The sequence below is a fragment of the Erinaceus europaeus genome, chromosome 9, assembly GCF_950295315.1.
Source record: "Erinaceus europaeus chromosome 9, mEriEur2.1, whole genome shotgun sequence".
Taxonomy (NCBI): domain Eukaryota; kingdom Metazoa; phylum Chordata; class Mammalia; order Eulipotyphla; family Erinaceidae; genus Erinaceus; species Erinaceus europaeus.
Window position 1 is genome coordinate 100,901,394 of NC_080170.1, and position 16,070 is coordinate 100,917,463.

Below are 16,070 nucleotides of genomic sequence, written 5' to 3' on the forward strand. Positions count from 1 at the left end.
CATAAAAGAACTAGCCTTATTTTTTTTTTTAGTATGTAGTCTTCTAAATCATCAGTAATATTAAACTTCCATGATGTCTTAGAATGTAGTAAACATCTACTAAAGAATGTGTCCGAGTTTTTTGACGTTAAACCTTTTTTCTTTAAAGATTTTATTTATTTATTAATCGGAAAGATAGGAGAGAGAGAAAAAGAACCAGACATCACTCTGGTACATGTGCTGCAGGGGATTGAACTCAGGACCTCATGCTTGAGTCTAGTGCCTTAGCCACTGTGCCACTTCCCGGACCACTTGACGTTAAATCTTACATATCTTTAGGAAACATGCTCTTAAAAAGTCCAAATTAAAATATGTTGGCTAATTTAAAGGTAGCCGAATGGGTAATCACAGCATGTTTTCTTAACCCAGGGAAATATAAAGAAAAGATAAGAGGGGCAGGGTGGGGAAAAGAAAAAGAAAGGAAAATAAATACACTTCCTTAGACAGGATTATTGAATTAACATTTATTTAAAACCATCTATGAGTTTTTCCATGAGTGTGAAAAGGCTAGTTTACACAATATAACCATTATTTACAAAATAATCGTATCTAAGTATTGTCCACATGACATATTAAGTCAAATGAGCAACCCAAAAGGCATCATTATCAAAAGAATTTCAGTGACCAACCTAAAAAGCATCTTTATCAAAAAGATTAAGTACTTAGCTACAAAGACCTTTAGTCAATCAGTTGCTTGCCAGACTTCTCATTTTTTAAAGACACTTCTAACTAGTCAAACATATCACGAAGAATTAGTGTGTAATCAAAGTCAAATACAATCCTCAGGGTATGCCAGAGGTAAAATTAATCGTAATAAAATAAAGGTTACTAAAAAAATAATAATAATAAAATGTTTTTCCTAAACAGTGATATAAAACATCAGTATTTCACAATAGAAAATCAGTAAGACATGTTTTTGTATTGACTTTCTTGTTCCTATAATGGTAAAATAAAACTTTCAATGGATCAAGTATAAATTCTAGAAAGAGGCCCATAAAGAGGTACTTTAAGAGAATACAGTTCCCTGCAAATAATGTGTCTTATCTCAATACATGAGAAAGAGCATATTTACAATTCAAAGAATCATCAGCCATTAAAGGAACAACTATCCATCTGCTGCTCTAGAGAGTCTTTAATGGAGTAATTACATAATACCTCCTTTGAATATATATCTAACTTTTTAAAATAGTGGCAATTCACTTGTTCTTTTCAATTGATTTATATATCTCAAATATGGTTGTGTTAATGACCAAATATATAAAAAATTTTAGAAGACAAAAACAATTTATATACAGATCAAATTTTAATCATGCTACCTTTTCATCTAGCCCAATGACTAGACTTTTCCAACAGTTACTGACTGCATTAGCTACTGCATCAAGCCAAAGCCTCAATATTACATCCGGATTAATGTTTTTTCCTTCCAAACAATTTCATTTCTCTTAAAAATGTTTAAAACTTCTTTGCTTTTAAAATTGGCAAAATGCCTTATGCCACAAATTCTACCCAAAAGCTACTGTTAATTGAAATCAGTTTTACCATTCAGATTAAATTCAAATATCTAAATCCCAGATACCTGGGTATGAAGTATTAAAATCTGCCAAGAGGAATTAGATATTTTTCTTCCTTTTTAAAAAATAACCCACTATATAATAGTGAACTAAATATGTTTGTTTCATAGAAACAACTTGCATTTGCCAATACAGAGCAAATGGTCTATGTACAGATAACATTAGGACTGCCTAACTGACAGTGAGTGTTGCCCACCAAATTCCAAGTCAGTGGAGCTAATATGGTGGAGCTCTCTGCTGAATGGACTTCCCCTTCAGGATACGGCGGATCTGAAATGAAAACAAATTAAGATTTGTAAGGTTTATCTTTCATGGCTAAAGTACCATTATCTGCTACAGTGTTCCATTTCTTAGATATCCCATGCTACCCTGTTAACTTGTAAGTATATGAATATGCAAAAACGTCAACATTTCAAGCAAGGTCAAAAAAAAATCTTGTTTAAAAAACTTACTACAGATTTCCTATAATGATCTTGAGTGCAAGAAAGTAAAGTGTCTCCATTAAAAATTATCAAAAGTTAGGAATCTGGCGGTAGCACAGCATTTAAGCGCACATGGCGCAAAGCGCTAGGACTGGCATAAAGATCCCAGTTGGAACCGTTGGCTCCCCACCTGCAGGGGAGTAGCTTCACAAGCGGTGAAGTAGGTCTGCAGGTGTCTGTCTTTCTCTTCCCCTCCTCTCTCCATTTCTCTCTGTCCTATTCAACAACTATGACATCAATAACAACAATAAAACAAGGGCAACAAAAGGGAGCATAAATAAAAATTATCAAAAGTTAAATACTATACAGAGTTCTACTCTGCCATAAAAATAGATGATATTGTGTCCTTTGGGACAAAATGGATGGAACTGGAGGTGATTGTGCTGAGTAAAGTAAATAAAAAGGTGGAAGACAATTATTGGATGGCTTCACTCATAAGTAAAATATAGAGAGCTGAAACATAAAAACTTGCAATGGAAAAAAAATAGCCAACCAATCTCTAAAGCTTTGAGCTCAGTTGTTGGTGAGGCTGGGGGCACAGAACTTTGGTAGAAGGTATGGTAATCTCAATCTTAAAACTTTTAAATTACTATTAAAATTGTTTTTAATTATCAGAAGTTTAAAATCCCCAACAGTTTAAGTAAAATGTATATTCTCTTCCTGATGTTTACTTCTACTATTTGTGAGAATATTTAATATAGGGAAATTACAGTATAATATCAAGATAGGTTTACCTATCTTAAAGTCAACTAACAAAAACCCAAAACCCATCTCACATACACAATTCAGTCCTTCATACCCTTTAGCATAGCTGTCATGCTACCCAAGAACTAAAGTATTAATAGGTGTTTTGCTTACTGACCATAGTCATACAACAGAAATGAAAGGAGATGCTCTCCACACATACAGCCACAAAAACAGAAAAATAGAGGGTAATGGGAGAGTATTCCGTCAAGTCAAGTAACTCTTCCCCAGTCATCTCCGAGAACGAGATGTGACTACAAACCACAAACAGAACAGAAGAAGCAAACAGTCATCATTTGCTTTTTAATAGTGGATCCTATCCTTGAAACATTTCTTGAGTCTCAATTTCCTCAGCTGAACTTTTTTCATGATAACCATTGAGGTATAATTGTAATTGAAAACTCACAAACTATCAAGAGATTCATTTAAAGCTATAAAGAGCTCTACAAACACAGGTTACTATAACATTATGGTCACGGTAAGGGCTACACTTTAAAAAAAAAAAAAAAGCTAGACTTGTGAGAATTATAGTGCTTATCTTTGGGAGGTGAGAGGGTGGAGACACAAAACTGATGTTGGTGTGATGTGGAACTAAACACTGTAACCTTATAATCTGTAACCCACTATTAATCACAAATAAAAAAAATGGAAAAAATAAAGTAAAAATTTTTTTAAAAGATGAACACCACTCCATATATTTCATTTTGTGACTTTAAAATATATAATGGTATATATTTTAAATATATATAAAATATATAAAAAGTATATATTAAATATATACTTTTGGTATATTGCACCAAAGTAAAGAATTCTGGGATGGTAGGGAGTGTTCAGATCCTGCAACATGATGTGTCTGGGGAGACAGGATAACAATTATGTAAAAGACTTTTATGCCTGAGGCCCTGAGGTCCTAAATTCAATCCCCAGCACCACCATAAACCAGAGCTAAGCAGTGCTCTGGTCTCTCTGTGTATGTGAGTATCTCCTTTTCATTAAAAAATAAAGTTCTATCAAATGTAGCCACACTCAATGAATAAAGCATAATTTTGATTAAAGTATAAATATTACTAGGTTCTAAAATATAAACTTTCCATTTCTTAGTTTCCATTAGTTAGTATATAAAAATAATTATAGTCACTGGTGTTTACTGAATATTCATTATATGACCTGGCCTATTCTGAACAATACAGATATTGACTCATTAAATAACCACTTTATTTGAAGACTCGCCACTTAAAAACTAAGATTTTCTTTCCTTGGTGTCTGCAGAAACTTTGGTTTCTCCTCTTTCACCAGCTTCTAAACCTCTAACCCTTTGACTTACTCTAAACCAGAGTTTGTGTCACAGAAGACAAGAAAAGATGACCTAATCTCTAACCACTTTAGATCATGCGTAAATCCTCAAACTTCTTGCTCTACCTTTAGAAACAAAGCAATGAACTTTTAAGTGCTGCAATAACCTCTGTGAGACATGGATGATGACTAAGCACCCGGCTGGTGCCCTATACAACCCCAAGTCCCTTTATGGTCAGACCAAGTGCCAGGAGATTATTTCCTTTCCTTGTGGCTCTCACCTGTTCTCCCACAGGGCCATCAGGAACCAAATGCACTGGCTGTTCGTTCTCCAAGTTCCGGGTACTTGGGTCTGCTCCCTTCCTCATCAATAGGCGAACTGCATCCAACTGCGTCACCCGATACTGCAGGCTGGCAGCAACATGGAGGGCAGTGTTTCCATTGTAAGCCTAAAGACAAAGCCCATCAGGAAGAGGAATTTAAAACAAACAAAAGCTCAAAAGTTTAAAGATCATTCCGAGTCTCATGCACATATTGAAACTGTCTAAAGTACCTTTGTATTCACAAAAGAGAGGCAATTAGGCAGCTCCAAAAAGAGGCGAATGAGTTCCAAATTTGCTTCTTCTGATGCCAAATGAAGGGCAGTGCGACCACTTTTACGATCCTTGTCAGAGACAAGAGGGAAAAAAAAAAAAAGGTTAATATTCAAGCAACTTAGCCGTGGACATATTTTTTTTCAACCAGTCTCTCAAACGTTTAACTCACTCTTGGAGACTCACTTTGAATGTTCAGTTTTTCCACAAAGCCTGCCTTAATCTTAAACTTGAAGGAGTCTCTCATTCCTTCTAAATTTCCTATTAACTGGCTATGCCTTTTATAGTCTTCAATACAAGATAGCCATGATACCTAAATGCTACTACTTATCATGCACTGTAATATATTATTAAGTCATTTGTTATGTGTTCTTTTTTTTTAATTAAGTTATTTATTTATTTATTTTCCTTTTTGTTGCGCTTGTTGTTTAACATTGTTGTGGTTATTAATGTCATTGTTGTTAGATAGGACAGAGAGAAATGGAGAGAGGAGGGGAAGACAGAGAGGAGGAGAGAAAGACAGACATCTGCAGACCTGCTTCACCGCTTGTGAAGCGACTCCGCTGCAGGTGGGGAGCCAGGGGCTCGAACTGGGATCCTTACACAGGTCCTGGCGATTTGCGCCACGTGCGCTTAACCTGCTGCACCACCGCCCGACTCCCTTGTTATGTGTTCTTTACCCCTTCCATTAGATAATAAACTCCAAGCCCATAAGTGGCTTATGATTTAGACATCATATCCCCCCACTAAGAGACCCTAGTTCAAGTGTCCTGTATATAGGATTAAGTCAGTAAATAAATTTCAAGTATAAAGAGAATAAAATGTTCTCCAGTTTAAAAAACATAAGTCCTGATACTCCAAGCATGAATAACCCCACCAAAAAAAAAGCTATTATCAATGAAAATGGAAATTAAAAAAAATACCAATTTCAAGTATTTTTCTTTTCCTTTTAAAATTTTTTAAAATATTTATTTATTGATTTTGAATAGAGACAGAGAGAAATTGTGAGCGGAGGGGATATAGTGCAGAAGAGAGACAGACACCTGCAGACCTGCTTCACCACTTGTGAAGCTTTCCCCCTGCAGGTGGAGGCCAGGGACTTGGACCTGGATCCTTGTGCACTGTAATGTGTGCACTTAACCAGGTGCGCCACCGCCTGGCCCCCCTCTTTTCCTTTTAAACTGAGACTAACCTTGTTCATAGCTAAATGATCTTTTGAGGGCCCATGAGGTGGCACACCTTGTTAAGCACACACATTAAAGTGCGTAATGATACAGATTCAAGCCCCTAGTTCCCATCCACGGGGGGAAAGCTTCACGAGCGGTGAAACAACAGCTGAAGGTGTCTCCGTCTCTTTCCCTCTCGATTTCCCACCTTTTAACTTGTCTCTATCCAATAGTAAATTAAAAAAATACATATGGGGGGGCGAATGGTGGCACACCTGGTTGAGCGCACGTTACAATATGCGAGGACCCGGGTTCAATCCCCCAGGCCCCCCACCTGCAGAGGGAAAACTTCGAAAGTGGTGAAGCAGGGCTGCAGGTGTCTGTTTCTCTCCCTCTCTATCACTCCCTTCCCCCTTTCTGGCTATCTCTATCCAATAAATAAAGATATTTAAAAAAAAAAAAAAAAAACTATTTTTTTATTTTTTTTATATTTATTTTATTTATTTATTCCCTTTTTGTTGCCCTTGTTGTTTTTTTTATTGTTGTAGTTATTATTGTTGTTGTCGTTGTTGGATAGGACAGAGAGAAATGGAGAGAGGAGGGGAAGACTGAGAGGAGGAGAGAAAGATAGACACCTGCAGACCTGCTTCACCACCTATGAAGCGACTCCCCTGCAGGTGGGGAGCTGGGGTTCGAACCGGGATCCTTATGCCGGTCCTTGTGCTTTGCGCCACCTGCGCTTAACCCGCTGCGCTATAGCCGGACTCCCATAAAAACTATTTTTTAAGTGGTCTTATGAGTAACAATTCACAGACAAAAAGCAAACCAAGTTAAGTGCATGAGATAATCGTTTAAAGTGTAGGCTTCTTAACTACTCAAATATTGCTACTCACTGCATTTATTTAAAAAGAGGACAACTTTTTTAATCTATACTGGAAAACGAGTATTTTTCTGTAACTATGGTTTCCTTTCCCACCTCCAAACTCATCTGTGAATTTACCTTCGCTTCCACTGCTGCTCCCATTTGAATCAGACACTTAATGGTGTCAACTAGACTCTTGTTCTTCAATAAAAGCTCCTGAACTTCAGGAGAATGGGGCTGTTGGTTTCGCTGAAGTTCATGTACAACAGCATTGTGGGCCACAACTGCACAGTGTAGAGGAGTCAGACCTAGAAAACAATTAAGAAGTCAATGGTCATATACCCCCCATCAAGTCTTTTTTGTTGTTCTATAATTATAAACCTGATGATAGCTTCTAACTGACTTAGTAAGGCAATAGGAATAGTTCCTCTCTTGGACATTAGTGCTAACGTCTTCCTTACAGAAATGAAACTTAGTTCCCTCAGAATTAACTGGGTCCCACCTTCAAAACTGTGCTTCACCCAAGACAGTTCATTGCTTACCATCATAGTTAGTCGCCTCAAGATCCACAAACTGATTGCTCCTCACTGCTCCCTTCTGAATTGCCTGTGAAATGTTCAACACAGACATCTATGTTAGCTAAAAATAATAATAAGCTACACAAATACCTAGCTATTAGTATTCCAAGAAATGTTATTAGGAGCTGGCCTGCTGCCTCTCACCTGAAGCACTTGTGAGTAGCCCTTCTCAGCACACACATGCAGAGGAGTTCTTCCCCAGCAGTCAGTGGTGTTCACATGAGCCCCAAGGTTCACCAGATCCTGGACAATGAGATGCTGATTGGCAGCCACTGCCACTTGAAAGGCACTCTGTGGGCAAAGAACAAAAATGATTTAAGATATATATAATACTGTCATAACAAGGATATGAACCTAAACTGAACTGAGGGAAAAACCCATGTAGAGAAAATAAAGCCTATTAATAAACAATATGATACTCTAACACAAGGAAACTGAACGAAGCCTTAGGGTGTGGTTTTATTATAACCAGTTAGTCTTTGGTTAAATAACTACAAAGTTAACATTAATAACTCCAAGGTTAGTGGGAGAAAAGTTAATATTAACTAACCTCTCAGTCTTAAGCTCAGAAATTATCTACATATAAGCATGAGACTGGTGGTCATTCTCTTCACCGTGACCACATTTTATTTCACTGTCAAGATTCTCACCTGCCCATTGTGCTCTTTAATATCCAGCATGTGAAGTGCATTCATCTTCCTTGCAAGGACGTAGGAAAGTGCCCTTCTCCCTTGGGCAACAGCAATATGGAGGAACCTGCAAATTAAGGAAAGGGAAAAAAGTGAATTATTTCTGACATCACTAAGTTCATTTTTTGTTAAAAAATTTTTTTTTTCTCAGCCACCGGCATAAGGATCCTGGTTCGAGAAAGATACTCTCATTTTACCAAGAAACTGATTTTTATCAAGAAACTAATGCATGGAAAGGCTAAATAACTTGCCCAGGACCATGAATGTCACAACAGATTTAAATCTACTGGGTTGTCAGAAAAAGGCATGATATAATTTGCTATTTTTCTATGCAAAAATGCATCAGGACTTTTCTAACAACCCAATATAAATCACTTATCAACTAATCATGGTGTATTTGCTCTAAACTTACTCTAATCAAGTCTTCCAAAACCAGTTGTTCAAAGAAAACATACATGTTTTTATCAATTAAAAAAAAAAAAAAAAAAAAAGCACAATTTCTTCAGCCAGGAAAATTCCTTCTTGAAATAGTAGGTGTCAAAGAACAGCAGTTTCTCCTTACACTACTCATCTTGGTTAGCCATTCACATACAAAGGCCTAATCTGATACACCCTAGAGAAATTCCATGCCCACTACACCCAAATAGTACTGTGTACCAAACTGGGAATAGGATAAAGGGATACTTACGTGTCACCATCTGCATCCTTTGAAAGAAACTGGTCCTGAGAGATATTTGCCAATTTGCTTTCTTCCTGCTCTACTTGCCACTGAAAAAAGGACTTCCCTAGTTGAGTGGTGTTCATTGGATTTCCAGTGATGTTCTGGAACGGCAGTGAAGTGCTTAAAGGGGCAGATCCTGCATCGTGTCCTGCCACTGACTCACAGGCACCGTGTGGCATCATGTTGAAGTTCTGCAGGTGGACATCACTTTGCTGTTGAACAATGGGGGAAGTTTGAATTGGAACAGAAATATTCTCAGAATCCCCATGACTACTTAGAAGAGATGCAAAACTTTGGTCTGGACAAAAGTGCGGTTCTTGACCATCAAAGAGGTTTGGTTCATAGTTTGGGGACTGGGAAGCTCTGGAATAAGGACTATATTCCAGAGTAGGATTGTGGATGTAGCTCTGTTGTTGTTGTTGCTGCTGCTGCTGCTGCTGCTGCTGCTGTTGTTGCTGCGGCTGCTGCACATTCTGGTTCTGTGGCGAATACTGGTACATGGAAGCCTGATCCATCACGTATGAGGAGCTACTGACTTGGAATGGTTGGTATTTCTCAGGTGGAGAAATTTTAGTCCATATTTCATGGTGGACTTGCCCTCCATGAAAGTCTTGACAGTGCTCTCCAGGGGCGCTCTGGGGAACCACTACAGGGCTTGTCCAGTTAACTTGGACAGTATTCAGGGAAACGGGGTTGCATTCATTCTTAATGTTAATAATGTTCTGAAGCATATCAGCACTGCTATCTTGTTTGGATTCATTGTGATGAACATCTTCCATGCTTTCTGCAGGTGTTGGTGTTTGAGGTGGTGTCTGGAAAGAGGAAAAAAACAAACAAAAAAACTAAGTTGCATACTCCCTCCCAAAATTATCCCAGGAGTAACTTGCAAAAGGTAGCCAGAAGAAAATAGTGAGATACTCACCAGAAATTGTGGATGTAACAAAGCTGACCTTTTGCAAGGTGGTCCATCAGATGAGTCAAGTCCTTTCCTTTTTCCACTATATGATACTGGGTTCTTCAATTCTGTACCCAATAAAAGAATATGATAACTTTAGCTTTTAAATTTTACCAATTATCTCACTTAATTATTCTACCCTAAAACCCCCATATTAATAATAGAAGTTATTCTTACCTGTGAAATGGTCTGTGTTCAAACTTTGGGTCTATAAGAAAAATGTTTTTGATTTAGTATATATAAATGATCTTCTGCTTAATATTAAACAATAAATAGACATCTCTACCACTCTTCACAATTCACCTTAAACCTTTGATCTAAGTATTCTATTACTATTTACTTATGATCTTAAGTGTCATTCTATCATGCAACTTTTCCCATTTTCACTTTCACCTTAGTTCAACTTAGATTTGTGGTGAAATCAATAAGGCCACTTAAGTTTTCCTTTTCTAATCTAATGTCCTATTTCAACTGAATCCCATTTATTTTCTTGCCCCCAACCTGTCTCCAAATAGTCATTAAATTTCCTTTGTGTGCCTACTAAGTGCCTGGCACTGGTGAGAGGAATAGAGCAGACAACAGAAATACGCTCTCTGCCCTATGGAGGTTGTAGTTTACAACAGATTTACTGGTTCCAGATCAGAAGAGTAATAATCCTGGCAAATTAACCACCCTTCTCTCAACCCAAAACAAAAAGTTGGCACCACCTTAAAACCATCCACAGCTTGACTAGAAGCCTTCTGTTTATGACTCCGGATGTGCAGCAAGAGTTCCTTTACCGAGTTCTTCACACGAACACCTTGAAAGGGTCCTCTCTGCTGCCGTCCAACCCCCATATGGGGCTCAACTGTTCAAAAGAAAATGAAACATACCCCAATTAAATCTCTTCACAGATACAAATCTTAATAACCTTAAAAGCAGAGTCTCTAAACAAATACAAAGTCCTTCCGCTTCACTCTGGTCAAAGGCCTTTTTCCCATGTCAGTTCCCAGCCCTAAGTAAAGGTTCTATATTGCCTGACACCCTTCTCTGCCAGGCAGAGAATTTTAGCTCTTTAAGCCAAAGGTTCTATCTCCACATAGAAATTTGAAAGTCTATCACACTCACCTAAACAGGCATAAAGCAAATTTCCTTCTAAGGTCTCAGGTTACCAACATCTAACAATTAACAGTGTCTTAGATTTGTGTCTTATTATTTCCCCCCATTCAACTATGCCAAGAAAGCAACTTCAATTCACTGAGCTTAAACATATGCACACAGGATTTCCCCTCACTGTTTTTGGAATTATTCACACCAGCCTTCCAAGTAGAAAGGAAATAATTTCATCTCATACTTAAACTTTAAAATATACTTTAATATGCAGAGTATGAGTACAGCATTCCTCTTCTAACCACTAATATGTTACAATCTCTTGGGATGAGTTGAACACAAAATAAACATGAAAAAATGTCAGGAAATGAATAATTTGGCCACTGTTAAAAAGTGGGACTATGTATGAATATGGGACTAGAAACATTGCATACTTTTAAATGCATGTACATCACAAAAAATAAGTGGAATAACTCATCAAATTTAATGACTGGTTATTTTAAGGATATCCTGCCAGACTCTAAAAGCATTTCTTTGTTATGATGTTATAATCCAACGTCATGGGCAGGAAATTTCAGTTTCAGAAATTCCCTATGTGCCAAACCAAAGAACTAGCCAAGTAATTTCGGCCAAATCCAGGTCAAATAAGGGAGAAAGTATTTAACATGTGTTTTTCCCCCTGCATTTGCTACTTGATTTCAGGGAGCAATTCATATACCAGATAATTTAAATCACTTCTTTAATGAAAAGGAAAAATATATTTTTTAACAAAAGACCAACCAAAATGCGAGTGGCTAGCAGTGGGGAACAACTAAAAGAAATCATTCTTTAAAATCATGTTGTACAGTGCCGACAAGATAGCTGACCGGGAAGGGTGGCTACTTTGCCGTGCACTAGACCCAGGTTGAAGCCCAGCCCCCACTACACTGGAGGGGGCTTTGGTACTGTGGCATCTCTCTCAAGAAAAGGAAAAAGCCATCCGCCCCAAAGATAACAAGAAAGAAAGAGAGAGAGAGAAAGAACAAAAAAGGAGGGAGGAGGAAGGAAGGAAGGAAGGAAGGAAGGAAGGAAGGAAGGAAGGATGGATCATGCTGTATAATCTCCAACATTTGAGATTATCTAAATGTGTTTAGTCTGGCCACAATGGCATCCTGTTTTCCCCCAAATTATGCAACTTGGTTCATTAAGAAAAGAAACTAACCAATTCACAGCCAAAGAAAGGAAATACTATATACCCATTTCCCTCTCCTAGATAAGGCTAAACCAGTCTAAAGCACTTAGAACAATAACAAAGACCTCATGAATCTGGGCAGACTTCGAAATTCACTCACAAACAACACAGTCTGAAGGCATAAGTTGAGTTGGTTTTCAGTCTGGCTCCATGGCTTCTTTTTTTTTTTTTCTTGGACATAGTGTCCTTTTACTTAAACTTTCCGCAAATAAAAAAATAAAATAAAAACTTTCCGCAAATACTTGGGAAGAAATCATGATCTTAAACACAAAACTCGAACTCTTACAACCAGCAAAGAGCCAAAAAAAAAAAAAAAGGACAACCACCTAAGATCCAAAACCTCACTATAGATAGTAAATGAACTCAATCTTTTAAAAAACTGTTTAAAGAACAGATGAGAAAAAGAAAGGAAGGAAGAAAGAAAGAAAGAAAGAAAAAGGAAAAACGATGCAGTTCATCCCCCCCCCACCCCCAAGTCTCAGAGCACTATTCAATGAGGCTGGTCTGGCCAAGAGGGAAGCTCGGAGGGTGCCACGATTTCACCGAAGGCCCAAGGACTTGAGCTACATCGAAAGCGCAGCACAGAGCGAGGCAAAATCAGGTGGCCGAGCATAACTATCATGGGGAGAGGAGAGACTGTACGCATGTGTCAACAGCTGGACTGTAAACCACTTGCCACCACCCTCCAATAAAAACAAATAAGTAAGTAAATAAGTAAATAAGTAAATAAGTAAATAAATAAATGGCAGGCTTGTATGACTGCCCGCTTCGCAGCTAGTCCAGGAACTTCGCATCTGGGCGGGCCTGGCGCTGCCCTCCCCGCCGGGGAACCCAGCAGACCCGGGTCCCCGTAGGTACCTTGCAGCCGCTCGGCGCGGGCGCCGCCTCTCGGCCGGGACTCCACGGCCCCGCAGGAAGATGCGGACGAGGCGGAAGAAAAGTCGGAGGAATCGGAGCCGGGAGAGCCGGGCGCCGAGGGCCCAGACGACAAGCAGCTGGGGTCGCAAGCGCCCGGGGCCGCGGAGGGGGGCGACGAGCCGTAGAAATAGGCCAGGTTGAGCGGACTGGTCATCAGGCCGCAGTCGCCGGCCGCGTCCAGCAGCCCCGCTCCACCGCGGCTGTCGTCCAGCAGTTTGTCCACGATCATGCTCCCGGGCTCGGCACTCCGGGACCCCCTCCCCAGACACCTGTCGCACCGGCTCGCTGAGCGCAGCTGCCCTCGGTGTGGCTGGAACAGGAGCAGAGGAGCCACGGACCCGGACACGGTGGGGACGTAGGCGCGACCCGAGGCGGCGCGGCTATTTAACAGCCGCCGGAGTAGAGGGGCGGGGAGGGGAAGAAACCACAGCGCGGCCGGCCTCCTCCAGCGAGCGCGCGGGCCATTGGCAGCCTGGGGGTCACCTCCCGGCCCCTCCTCCGGATGCGCCCGGTTTCCAGTAAAATGTACAGGATGAAGCAATATACCCTCCGCCCTCCTCGTCCCGCCCGCTCCACCCAGACCGGCTATTTTCTTGTCCTTCACCTGGAAACCCCAGCCGAGCGCCGCCCCCACCACCCCCACCTCCTCTCGCTTTTCAGACGCAGGGCCCGGGCCCCCGCCCTGCCTCCGCCCCAGCCGCCCCGTGAACGAACCAGCGGCCGCCCTGCAGGCTGCGCGCTGCCCGCCCGGCCCTGGCTCCCTAGGAGACGCGTGGCGCGCTGCCCCGAGCGGGCAGAGGGAGCGAGGAGGCGGGAAGGCAGCGGTGGGAACAGGTCGGCCTGGTTCCCGGGGAGTGGGAAGGCCGGGAAGGTCCGCGCCCTCGCCGGCCGCCCTGGTTACCCCAGCTAAAGCGTCTCTGGAAGGTTTAGGGGTCAGGCTCCTCCACTGTCCCAAAGCAGTCTCTTTGCTCTTCACTTTTGTTTTCCCCCCCAACGTTACTTTTAGCAAATTCCCAATCTGAAAGATGTCCTCAAATTATAAATTAGGTAGCAACTAAAAAGCCGTGCCCTACATTCCCTAGTCTTTCAGTACGCCTTTTAGCAAAATGATAAATGTATATACATGTACATACCTATATATATATATTATTATTATTCATGACTTTACATTGTGTGAGACAGGAACTTTGTTATTTCCCATTTTAAATACTTTTTTTTTTTTGCCTCCAGGGTTATTGCTGGGGCTCAGTGCCTGCACCACGAATCCACTGCTCCTGGAGGCCATTTTTTCCCTTTTGTTACCCTGGTTGTTTTTTATCATTGTTGTGGTTATTATTGTCGTTGCCATTGATGTCGTTGTTGTTGGATAGGACTGAGAAATGGAGAGGGGAGGGGAAGACAGAGGGGGAGAGAAACAGACACCTGCAGACCTGCTACACCGCCTGTGAAGCGACTCCCCTGGAGGTGGGGAGCCGGGGGCTCAAACAGGGATCCTTAAGCCGGTCCTTGCTCTCAACCCACTGCACTACCGCCCAACTCTCTTTAAGTATTTATTAAATGGGCCTACACAATTCTTAAATACTACTTGCTGAAACTATATCTGGAAGTCTTCTGGAGAAAAAGATCATTTGTGACCTTTCAAATACATCGTAATCTGCAGGAATGATAAAGTAGTCATGTGCTATGTCAAATGAAGCTAATTGTGATTATAAGTTTCTAAATAAATTGATTGTGATTATCATAAGGGGCACAAAGTTCAATGACTATTAAAAAAAAAAAGTCTGTTCGGGAAAAGAAGAGGCCATTGATGAGCAGGAGGGAAAGCTTTGCATAATAGTTGACATCTGGGATAAATTCTAAATCCTGTCTGGGATTTTAAACAACATCATTTAAGAAAGCTGGAACAGCATAAGCAAAAAATAACAGTTGGCCATCTCTTTTAAGATAGGCAAATGGAAAATGACATTAAGTGAATTCTTCCCTTTGGGTAGAGCTCCTTCAGTAGCTTACTGAAACACTGATCCAATAATTAATAAATATTGAGTGAGGTATATTTAATCTGGAAATACTTTAGAGAGAGTTGGGACTGAGAGAAGCTGAGCCATTGGGAACCACTACAAGAGGGCTGCAGTGATCTGATATGACCCAGAGGCAGTGGAAAAGTAAATGGAAAGAAAGGGCTAGTTAGTACTGTTAGGGCAGAGCACAGTTATTTGGGTCAGCTGAGGTGGGAATCACTGGGCTATGGTTGATGCCCACATAACCAAGTGAAAAGAAATGTCAACTTCAGATCAAAGGGAAATCAGCAGAAGTAGCTACAGGAGGGGAGGGGAGGGTGAAGAGGGTAGAAGGAAGAAAAGGAGGGAGGGGGGAAAGGCAATCAATAATCTTTGTTACTCAGGACTAGCAAGTGGTATCAAATTCTGGTGGAGTTTCCAATGTAAATACTTGTTTCTCGTAAATGTTATATTGACTACAAAAGTTCTTGCTTCTCCTAATTTTCAGATTAGAGTTTTTTTGGGGGGGGGGCTCCAGGGTTATCGTTGGGGCTCAGTGCCTGCACTACTCCTACAGGCCATTTTTACCCATTTTTGTTACCCTTGTTATTATTGTTATTGGATAGAACAGAGAGGAGTTGAGAGGGGGAGAGAAAGATAAGACACCTGTAAACTTGCTTCACCACTTGTAAAGTGACCACACACACACACACACACACAGGTGAGGAGCCCAGGGGGCTCAAACCTGGATCCTTGCACCCCTCTTTGTGCTTCAGGCCACGTGGGCTTAACCACTGAGCTACCGCCCAGCCCGTATTAGAGTAATTTTTTTAAAACAACTCTCTTAAGGGGCCAGGCAGTGGTGCCTACACATTACTATGCACAAAGACCCAAATTCAAGGCTCAGGCTCCATCCTAGATTTGGTGGAAGCTTCACTAATGGTGAAGTAGTACTGCAAGTGTGTCTCTGTCTCTGTCTCTCTCCCTCTTTATTCACCCCTTCCCTCTCAATTTCTGTCGCTATAAAAAAAAACATTTTTTAATGACCATCAGAAGCAGTAAATTTGTAGTGTAGGCACGAAGCCCCAGCAATAAACCCTGGTGGCAATTTAAAAAAAAAAATTCTTCGGGGGCTAGGCGGT

The 16,070-nt window shown here is 40.6% G+C and overlaps 1 protein-coding gene across 2 annotated transcripts; it reads right to left on the reverse strand.

The window, feature by feature from the left end:
• Positions 1-488: 488 nt before the first annotated feature.
• NFKBIZ (NFKB inhibitor zeta) lies at positions 489-13,422 on the reverse strand. 2 transcript variants are annotated; one of them, XM_060198435.1, is made up of 13 exons: positions 12,872-13,421; positions 10,401-10,540; positions 9,871-9,901; positions 9,661-9,761; positions 9,209-9,550; positions 8,706-9,175; positions 7,979-8,084; positions 7,473-7,619; positions 7,293-7,356; positions 6,889-7,058; positions 4,683-4,793; positions 4,411-4,578; positions 489-1,880 (listed from the first exon to the last, which is right to left on the reverse strand). In XM_060198435.1, the coding sequence occupies exons 1-13, from the start codon at positions 13,158-13,160 to the stop codon at positions 1,827-1,829; spliced, it is 2,193 nt and encodes a 730-aa protein (XP_060054418.1). In that variant the 5' UTR covers positions 13,161-13,421; the 3' UTR covers positions 489-1,826. The 2 variants fall into 2 exon arrangements, with proteins under 2 accessions (XP_060054418.1, XP_007532676.1); XM_007532614.3 differs by having other exon boundaries at positions 8,706-9,550; positions 12,872-13,422.
• Between the last annotated feature and the right edge of the window lie 2,648 nt (positions 13,423-16,070).